Here is a 10770-nt window from a genome sequence, read left to right on the forward strand (position 1 = left end):
ATTCTGTCATATTACAGCTGTCCCATCTGCTCCTGGCACACCAGAGATTCTTGCTGTAGGAAAAGATTTTGCTAGCATTGAATGGCTAAAACCAGAGAGCGACGGTGGCAGTCCTATAACTGGCTATCTGATTGAGAAACATGAAAAGAAGAGTGCCAGATGGATCAAGGTGAACAGAGATGCCACACTTATGGACACAAGCTTCAAGATAACTGGCCTCGGGGAGGGCAACATCTACCAGTTCCGTGTATCAGCTGTCAACAAGGCTGGTGAGAGTGAACCCAGTGAGCTATCTCTCTATGCTGTCTGCAGAACACCAACAAGTAAGTGTCCTACAATTCATCTATTGCACAATATTCTATGTTACCAGTACACTGTTAAAGAAGTTAAACTAAGTTAATTTAATACTGTTAAGTTCCTGACTGTTGTCCTGTTGTTGTGTTTCTTGTTCTTGAATTTTTCTTTCTCTCATTGGCACATCGGGTGGGTGGTAGTTTGGTTGGGTTGGACTGGCTCCCAAGGGGTGAAGATTGGGGGGTCTTGGATGGTTGTGGGGCGGTTTCCGAGAGGGGGTAGGGTGTGGGCTCTTGGATGGTTGGAGTCGGCAGGTGTCCTGGCAGTTTGGAGCATTGGGCCAGTGGCCGAGAGGTCACTGGTTTGGGTCCCAGAGTCGGCTGGGTGGGGGATCTGCCAATGTGCCCTTGAGCAGGGCGCTTGACCCTGATTGCGCTTGTGGGTCTCTCTGGATGGGAGTGTTTGTTCAATGACTGGAATGTAATGTAAATGTTGAGTGGCTTTACTACAGGTGGATTGTATGTGAAAAAAATAAAAAAGTGAGTTACTGACTGTTAATATTGTATGTCCCTCAGGTACTCCTCCACCTCCCACAATTCCACGTATTATCGATACTACCAAGGACAGTGTCAGCCTTGCTTGGACCAGACCCTTGGAGGACGGAGGTTCTGATATAATCGGATACGTTCTGGAGATGCAAGTACAGGAGGAGGGAGCTGAGAAGCCGCCTGAGCCAAAACCTGAGAAGGTACCTGAGAAAGTAGTTTCAAAGGGAGCCAGTCGAGGAGCCAAGAAAACAGTTGTGTTTGTGGAGGAAGAGTCGGAGGAGGAGGAGGAAGGCGATGAGGAAGAGGAGGAGGAGGAAGAGGAAGGTACAGGTGTGTGGGTTAAGGCCCATGAGAAGAACCTGAGACTCACAGAACACATTGTGACTGGCCTTACAACTGGCAAGATGTACCGCTTCAGAGTGGCTGCAGTTAACTTCAATGGAGTCGGTGAATTTAGTAGAGCCTGCGCAGCAGTCGAGGTTATCGAGAAAATTGGTGAGTTAGGATCACTAGCCTAGCCTAAGGAATAGGAATGATTCAGCATTACAACCGTAGAACTTGAATCCATGAACCATGAGTTAAAAATTCCTCCCACAAACAAACAAATACAATTGTAGCCTACACATTGTGATTTTTCCTTCATTCGTTTTGATTCAGTTTGATAGTTTCCCGTGAAATTAATAATTGCCTATCTTTTAACCCAGAAACTCCTGATATTGAGCTTCATGATGATATGACCAAGACCATCTGCCTGAGAGCCGGAGGTTCTCTTCGTCTCTTTGCCACAGTCATTGGACGACCAATCCCTGCAGTTACCTGGAGAAAACCTGGTGTCGACCTCAACAACCGTGGCTTCATTGAAGTCACTAAAACTTCCACACAAATCATTATTGACAAAGTGCACCGCTATGATGCTGGCAAATATACCATTGAGGCAAAGAATGAATCTGGCGAAAAGACAGCTACCATTATTGTCAAGGTCTATGGTAAGATTTGATGATGTTATGTACATTTTTTGAATATAAGTCTTTACCCAGTTGTTATAGAATGCTGTCATAGGTATATATATGTTTTTAACCTTAAATGTGCTTCCTCTTTTCAGATACTCCTGGTCCAACTGGCCCAATTAAGATCAAGGAACTTGAGAAGGACTCCATTACCATTGCATGGGATCCTCCTACTGTTGATGGTGGAGCACCAGTGAATAATTACATCATTGAGAGACGCGAAGCATCAATGAGAGCTTACAAGACTGTGACATCCAAATGCAGCAAGACATCATACAAAATCGACGGACTCTTCGAGGGAATGCTGTATTACTTCAGAGTTCTCCCAGAAAACCTGTACGGTGTGGGAGAGCCATGTGAAACCCCTGATGTAATTTTGGTGTGCGAGGTGCCTTTGCCCCCTGCGACACTGGAGGTTGTGGATATCACCAAGACCACAGTAACACTTGGATGGGAGAAACCAGAGCATGACGGTGGAAGCAGACTCACAGGCTACATCATTGAAGCTTGTAAATTTGGCACAGACAAATGGATGAAGGTGACAACAGTGAAGACAACTGACTTTGAGTTCACTATGACTTCTTTGACTGAGAAAGATCAGTTTATGTTCAGAGTCAGAGCTGTTAACAGCAGGGGAGCCAGTGCACCAAAGGAGCTTGTTGCAGCCGTAACAGTCCAAGAACAAAGAGGTTTGAAATGTGTAATCTTCATAAATGCTTCATATATATATATATATAATCTATATATCTAATTGAACTAACCTATCAACTATTCAAGCACATTTTTACATAACATATCTTTCTGTTTTACAGTTCTGCCAAAGGTTGATCTGTCTAGTATCCCACAGAAGTTTGTCAATGTGTTGGCTGGTAAACCACTTGAGCTGCACTTGCCAATAGTCGGTAGACCCCCACCAGTTTGCTCATGGTACTTCAGTGGTCAGAAGCTGAAGATCACTCAGCGTACGAAGATTCAGACCACTGGAAAGTTCTCTAAGCTAACCGTGCTTGATACTTCCATCGACGACAGCGGTAACTACACTCTTGAAGTGAAGAACGTCACAGGAGAGACATCTGAGATCATTAAAGTGATCATTCTTGGTATGTAACTTCTATCATAACACAAACGGTGGTCTTCACGTACAGTAAGTTATGAATATAAGACAATGACAGTACCTTTCCTTTGTTTTTTTTCTTCAGACAAACCTGATGAGCCTAAAGGACCAGTCAGGTTTGATGGGGTTGATGCCACCTCAGTGACCATCAGCTGGGATCCTCCAGAGAGAAACGGAGGTGCCCCTGTCAGCGGCTATGTTGTTGAGCAGCGTGAAGCCCACCGTCCTGGATGGCTGCCAGTATCTGACTCAGTCAGTAGACCAACATTCACCTTCGTCAAACTGACGGAAGGAGATGAATACATGTTCCGTGCCGCAGCAGTCAATCGCTACGGTGTTGGTAACTGGCTGCAGTCTGAAGTTGTGATGTGCAAGAGCGCAACGAGTAAGACATGTTTTATACTATATCATGTAGCATACTTGAGTCGTTGCTCTTTATTTTAAAAAACAGAAGCAAACAGGAATGAATATCCTGGGCTCTATTTTAACAAACCTAAAGCAATGGTAAATTTAAGCACATGCGGTTGAGCTATAGGTTCAGGGGTGTGTCAGAAATATTTTTTCTATTTTCACTATCACAATTATCAGCACACTTATTGGCTTTGGAGTGAAAGGGCTAGGTTTTGATGAATAAACAAGTTGTGGGTGTGTCGAGGCTAGGCCTCTCACTGGCCAATCAGAACTTGCTCCATGGTGCGTTATGGCTGAGCATGGACATGCCAAACAGGCTGTATCACAACCAGCTGTGATTGGGAATCCCATAGGGCTGCGCACAATTGGCCCAGCGTCGTCTGGGTTTGGCCGGGGTAGGCCGTCATTGTAAATAAGAATTTGTTCTTAACTTACTAGCTTAGTTAAATAAAGGTTCAAATAAAATAAATAAAATAAAAATACAACGGCAAGATATAAAAAAGACGCATTGCTTTTGAACCAGCCTTCGTTATAGTAGGCCATGGGTTTTGAATACATTAAATGGAAAACAAGCAATTTTCACTGATAACTTCTAAATACATTGGTATTCACAGATCTCATCTCTCGTTTCATGGTGGGCATGGACACGTAGCCTACATCATGGAGGGGTTTTACGCACGTCCAAAACAGGACTTGCATGGATAAAATAATGTGGACCTGCCTACAATGCATAGAAGAAAAGGGAATGTCAGCTCACTGTTTAACTCCTCTCAAACTTGATATTTTAATAAAGCTTTGGTGATTAAGATGTATTTCTAAGCAGGAGCTAAAAAAATCCTCTCAGGAGCGAAAACCTTTATCAATGGGCTTGACTATTTTTGCATTGGGCAGACAAAAAAAGGGGAGGTCATGCTTGATATTTTAATTAAATAAAACAAAATGGAAAAAAACATTATTTTATTCTACCTTTATTTCAACAAGGAACACAGACTGAGACCAAGGTCTCTTTTACAGCTGGCCCCTGCGTATACATGTTTACACATACAGTTTAGGTACAATGACTAGGAAACTACACAAAACGATCACAGATAACACAAACAAATACAGCAGCAGATGATTACATTTACACATAGGTTGTTCCCCTAACAGCACAAGAACTTGCATTACCCAAAACAGTTACAAGCAATACAAAAATAAAATCCTCCAATAAATATTTAAAATGGGCAAGGGGGACAAGAGTCTGAAGTTTAAGTTTAGTCTGCAGGCTATTCCAGAGGCAAGGAGCATTACAGGAAAAGGCAGCCATACCCAACTCTATGGAAATCCCATGGGCCTCAAGTGTAATCCATGTTGAGACCTGGTTTTAGGAATTCTAATTCTAATATTGATGAGTGATGATAAATAAGAAGGTAGCTTATTCAGAAGTGCTTTATAGACAAACACGAGAGCATGTTGTTCTCGTCTCATGGACAGCGAAGTCCAACCCACATTTTGATATAAAACACAGTGGTGAGTTCTGTAGCTAGCACCCATAATAAACCTAAGTGCGCGATGATAAGTAGCATCCAGCGATTTAAGTGTTGATGCCGTAGCATGCATGTAGATAATATCCCCATAATCTATAACAGACATAAGTAGCTTGCACAATTTGTCTTCTATTTGTAGAGGACATACATGTCCTGTTTCTATAGAAGAAGCCTAACTTGATTTTTAGCCGTTTACAAAGTTCGTCAATTTGCATTTTAAAAGACAGTTTATCATCCAACCATATCCCTAAGTATTTATATGCAGAGACATGATTAATTTGAGAACCATCTAAGCGCGTAAGTGCAAGTTTATTTTCAACCAACGTTTTGAACCTATTAAAAATCATAAAATGTGTTTTCTTTGCATTTAAAACAAGTTTCAGCTGTATTAAAGACGCTTGTAATATCTTAAAATCTGTCTCCAATAGTGATAATGCTTGGTCAGCCGTTGAAGCGATAGAGTACATGACAGTGTCATCAGCATATAAATTAATTTGACACTTTCTTATCTCATCACTGATATTGTTTATGTAGAGAGTGAACAGTAATGGACCAAGTATAGAGCCTTGTGGGACCCCTTTAACCAACTCCAATGGCTCCGACTGGATGCCATCGACTCTAACAGCCTGACTTCTATCCTTTAGATAGTCATGAAACCAATGACAGGCATCCATTCCCAGTCCTATTGACGACAGCTTACCCAAAAGTATTGCATGGTCTACATGTTTTTTATGTTTCTAAATACAAAGTATACAGGCACCAAAAGCACATTAGGCTACTCTTGTTCCATGTGCATACGGGCAGTGTGCAATACGACTGGATAGGCTGTGTTTCCGCTGCCAAAATTCATATCATAGCGAACTATGTTACCGCTAAAACCAGCTTTTGGTTGGTCTTAAATATCCTTATCAGCACTGCCTGAAATGAGCACTTTGGATCATGTTTTTAAGGACACACCTCTAATATTTCCACCCTGTCCATCTGAGCACAAGCGAGCTCATATAAGACAGGTAAATTGCCGAAATTGGGGTTATGGCTGGAAAATGCCAGTGGGACATTTTTTACATGGCGAAATTGCAAACTAACTTGCCTTTGACCCTATCGCCGCCTTAACGCCAGCCGAAAATAGTGCCCCCTATGTATCTTGTTTTTTTTGTTTACAGACATCCCTGGACCTCCAGGCAGACCAGCAGTATTTGACATGTCTCGTGATGGCATGACCATTGCATGGCTGGAACCAGAGGATGATGGTGGATCTGAGGTGTCTGGATACATCATTGAGCGCAAGGAGGTCAGATCTGACAGATGGGTGCGTTCTAACAAGAACCCAGTCACCATGACCAGATACAGATCAACAGGTCTGATAGAAGGCCTTGAGTATGAACATAGAGTAACGGCAATCAACGCTAGAGGTGTTGGCAAACCAAGTGTTGTCTCCTTAACAGCAGTGGCGACTGATCCCGTTGGTAAGTACTCTTTATTTGATTTAATTCCATTTAATCACTGTTTGTATCATTTATTGAATTTAATTGCATATACTTAGGATAAATATTAGATAAAGACATTAAATACACTCAGTATACAAAACATTAAGAACACCTGCTCTTTCCATGACATAGACTGATCAGGTGAATACAGGTGAAAGCTATGACCCCTTATTGATGTCACTTGTTAAATCCACTTCAATCAATGTAGATGAAGGGTAGGAGACAGGTTAAAGAATGATTTTTAAACCTTGAGACAATTGAGACATGGATTGTGTATGTGTGCCATTTAGAGGGTGAAAGGGCAAGGCAAAAGATTTAAGTGCCTTTGAACGGGGTATGGTAGTAGGTGCCAGGGATACTGGTTTGTGTCAAGAACTGCAACGTTGCTGGGTTTTTCACACTCAACAGTTTTCCGTGTCTATCAAGAATGGTCCACCACCAAAAGGACATCCAGCCAACTTGACACAATTGTGGGCAGCATTGGAGTCAACATTGGTCAGCATCCCTCTGGAGCATTTTAGAGTACATGCCCTGACGAATTGTCATAGGTATATGGGTTCTGAGAGCAAAAGGGGGGTTGCAACTCAATATTAGGAAGGTGTTCCTAATGTTTGATATACTCAGTATATTTTACATAATTGGAGATTGAGATAGATAGAGACAAGGATATTCATTTATTGGTTCACCCTCGCAGATCCACCTGGCTCACCCCAGAACCCAAGAGTCACAGACACCACAAAATCATCAGTGTCCCTGGCCTGGAGTCCTCCTGATGAGGAAGGTGGATGTAAGGTCTCAGGTTATCTGATTGAGATGCAGAAAGCAGGCTCAGTCACCTGGATCAAATGTAACACAACACCTTCTCTGATCTGTGAATACACACTCACCAAAATGCCGCAAGGAGAGGAGTTCAAGTTCCGTGTGATGGCTTGCAACGCCGGTGGACCCGGAGAACCCGCTGAGGTCCCTGGAACAGTCACTGTGACGGAAATGCTTGGTAAAGTCGTCTGCAAAAACACTGCCATTTCCAAAGCTTACTTTCTGGTTCCGTGACAAATAATTAATTGCATTTCTAACCATTTCACCATTCTGAATTTCAGAAAAACCTGATCATGAGCTGGAAGCCAAGTACAAGGATGTCTTTGTCGTCAGATATGGCAGTGTTGTCAAACTCTCAGTGCCCATCAAGGGTAAACCAGTTCCTACATGCAAGTGGACAAAGGAAGGCGCTGACGTGCCTGAGAGAGCAATGATCGCTTCCAATGACGACTGCACTGAGCTGGTAATCAAGGGTGCAGTAAGAGACGACTCTGGCACTTATGACCTACTGCTTGAGAACAAGTGTGGCAAGAAGAGCGTTCACATCAAGGTGAAGGTTATTGGCCGTCCAACTGCTCCAGAGGGACCACTTGGATACGAAGACGTTCAGGCACAATCTGTTAAGTTGACATGGAAGGTTCCTTCAGATGATGGTGGCTCTGAAATCCTTGGATACATTGTTGAGAGACAGCAGGTTCCCAAGACAGCCTGGTACACTGTAGAAACCAGGGTGGTGGACACATCTTTCATTGTGAAGGGACTCGAGGAGGGACAAGAGTATCACTTCAAGGTGACAGCTGAAAACACATTCGGTATCAGTGGATCGCTGAAGTCAACAGAACCCCTCATACCGAAGACTCCTCTCTGTAAGTATTACTTCATTGATTCCTCTTTGAACAGTCATTACATGAGTCTGCAAAGTATAAATATATACTAGTCTAAAACATGCTTTTTTCTCTCATTAAAACAGGTCCCCCAGAGACGTCAAGCATCCCACCAGAGGTTATGGATGTCACTAAGAGCTCTGCCTCTCTGTCTTGGTCAAGACCTAAGGATGACGGTGGCTCTGCCATTACCGGATACTATGTTGAGTACAAAGCAGTATCCTCTGAGACATGGGTTCGTCATGAGAAGAAGGTCGTTTCAACCCAGTTTACCATCCCTGGACTCACTGCTGATGCTGAATACCAGTTCCGTGTTATTGCTCAAAATGATATTGGAGACAGTGAACCAGGACCTGCATCTGAACCAGTCACATGCAAAGATCCATTTGGTGAGTTAGGAATTTAGATAACCATGTCTAATGTTACGTCATGATTGATGACATGGATATACATTGAACTACTACGTTTTTACATTTGCCCTGCTCTGTCTCCCAGACAAACCAAGCCAACCAGGCGAGATTGACACAGTAACTGTCACAAAGGACGCAGTCGCCATCAAGTGGGCGGCGCCAGAATGCGATGGTGGAAAGGAGGTCCTTGGTTACTGGGTTGAATACAGGAAGTCTGCAGAGGCTACCTGGAAGAAATGCAACAAGACACGCACCAAGGAGAAAAAGTTCACCATAACTGGTCTGGCCGAAGCCACTGAGTATGAGTTCAGAGTGATGGCTGAGAATGAGACCGGAATCAGCAGACCACGCAGAACAGCCACATGCATCAAGACCAAACTGAGCGGTAAGTGACTGAAGCAATTCATTATTTCACAATTGTATGGATGAACACTACATGGCCTTTAATTATTACTAGTTTATAATACCTTGAGAAAGTAAGGTGATACAATTCAAATAATGATTTAACTGTTGTTTTTCCAACAGCTGGAACTCAACCAAGCCTGAGGAAAGAAATGGATGAAGTTACGACTAAATTATACCAACCAGGAATTATGAAATGCCAGATTATTGGTAGACCTCTTCCCGATATCAAATGGTATAAATCTGGCAAGGAGATAATCGAGTCTCGTAAATATGAGATGAGCTCTGATGGCCGTAACCATTCACTGACCATTATGACAGACCAACAAGAGGATGAAGGAGAATACACATGCAAGGCTATCAATGATGCAGGTGAAGCAGAAACCAGTGGCATTCTCGTTTTGGAAGCTGCTCCACAGTTCAATCCTGACTTCCCATTGAAGAATACCTACTATGCTGAAAGCGGCACTACTCTGCGTCTACATGTTGCCTATATTGGACGCCCTGAGCCTAAGATCATGTGGCTTTATGGAGCTACAACTGTGGTAGCTTCTGAGAATATCAGCATTGAAAACACAGAGCATTACACTCACCTGGTGATCAAGAATGTGCAACGCAGGGTACATGGAGGAAAATACAGAGTCAGACTGCACAATCACTTTGGCAGAGCTGATACTCTCATCAACGTTGAAATCCAAGGTGCTTTTACATTGAATTAGCACAAATCTACCAATTGTTTATGATCTACAATGTCTTTTACAATGTGACTACAAACTAATTGTGATTAATTTACCTCTTGTTTTCAGATAAACCTGCAATGCCTGAAGGTCCCATTGTACTTGATGCCCTGTTGAAGAACTCTGTGATTATTAGCTGGAAACCACCAAAGGATGATGGTGGATCAATGATCACAAACTACATCGTGGAGAAGCGTGAAGACAAGGAGGTTGATGACTGGACACTCGTGTCCTCGTCCATCACAGGCACAAACTGCCGCATTGCCAACCTTGTAGTAAACGCTGGGTACTTCTTCCGTGTGTATGCTCAAAATCGTTATGGCAACAGTGAGCCACTGGAGATACCTACTCCCATCCTTATCAAGAGTTCAATGGGTAAGTTGTATCTCACAATATAGTTACATGATCATATATTTGTACAAATATGAGATGTTCAAAGCTTTGGATCCTTACTAACGTTATGCTGTTATTTTTACAGATAAACCTTCACCACCACTGATGCCAGTGGTTTCTGGTGTGACCAACATTTCCTGTGTGTTGTCCTGGAAGCCTCCACTCATTGATGGTGGCTCCAAGATCAAGAGCTACTGCCTTGAGAAGAAGGAGAAGAAGGGCGAATGGACACCTGTCACTACTGATGAAATCAAATCCACAGTCTTTTCTGTCAAACGCCTCACTGAAGGATGTGAATATATCTTCAGAGTGAACTGTGAGAACCTTGGAGGAGTAAGTGATTGGAGTGTGGAATCTGAACCAGTTGTTCCAAAGACGCCTGTTGATGTCCGTGCTCCCGCCTTCAAAGAAGAACTGAGGAATATGAGTGTCAAATATAAGAGCAACGCCACCTTCGTTTGCAAGATCACAGGACAACCCAAGCCTGTAATTAAATGGTTCAGACGTGGCAAGGAGATCCAATCTGACGGAAAGAAACTGAAGATTCAAGAGTTCAAGGGAGGCTATCACCAACTGGTTATCTCCGCTGCTGATGAGGAAGACTCTACTGTCTACCAGATCAGAGCAACCAACCAGGGAGGATCCATCTGCACCACTGTCTCTCTGGATGTTGAAGGTAAGATCACAAATGTGTATGCAATAATACTTACATAGTATGAATACAATTCCATGTATTTG

At 42.9% G+C, this 10770-nt stretch overlaps 1 protein-coding gene across 1 annotated transcript in view; it reads left to right on the forward strand.

The window, feature by feature from the left end:
- The window catches only part of ttn.1 (titin, tandem duplicate 1), a 167156-nt gene that overhangs the window by 147672 nt on the left and 8714 nt on the right, over positions 1 to 10770 (forward strand). Inside the window, exons 187-200 of the mRNA XM_055871142.1 lie at positions 18 to 323; positions 870 to 1337; positions 1547 to 1828; positions 1945 to 2538; positions 2662 to 2949; positions 3049 to 3348; positions 6064 to 6366; positions 7082 to 7384; positions 7488 to 8072; positions 8177 to 8479; positions 8586 to 8885; positions 9026 to 9601; positions 9709 to 10014; positions 10118 to 10708. Of these exons, the coding sequence (XP_055727117.1) occupies positions 18 to 323; positions 870 to 1337; positions 1547 to 1828; positions 1945 to 2538; positions 2662 to 2949; positions 3049 to 3348; positions 6064 to 6366; positions 7082 to 7384; positions 7488 to 8072; positions 8177 to 8479; positions 8586 to 8885; positions 9026 to 9601; positions 9709 to 10014; positions 10118 to 10708 (5505 nt within the window). The remainder of the gene's footprint in view (positions 1 to 17; positions 324 to 869; positions 1338 to 1546; positions 1829 to 1944; positions 2539 to 2661; positions 2950 to 3048; positions 3349 to 6063; positions 6367 to 7081; positions 7385 to 7487; positions 8073 to 8176; positions 8480 to 8585; positions 8886 to 9025; positions 9602 to 9708; positions 10015 to 10117; positions 10709 to 10770) is intronic.

The sequence above is a fragment of the Salvelinus fontinalis genome, chromosome 19 (genome assembly GCF_029448725.1).
Source record: "Salvelinus fontinalis isolate EN_2023a chromosome 19, ASM2944872v1, whole genome shotgun sequence".
NCBI lineage: Eukaryota > Metazoa > Chordata > Actinopteri > Salmoniformes > Salmonidae > Salvelinus > Salvelinus fontinalis.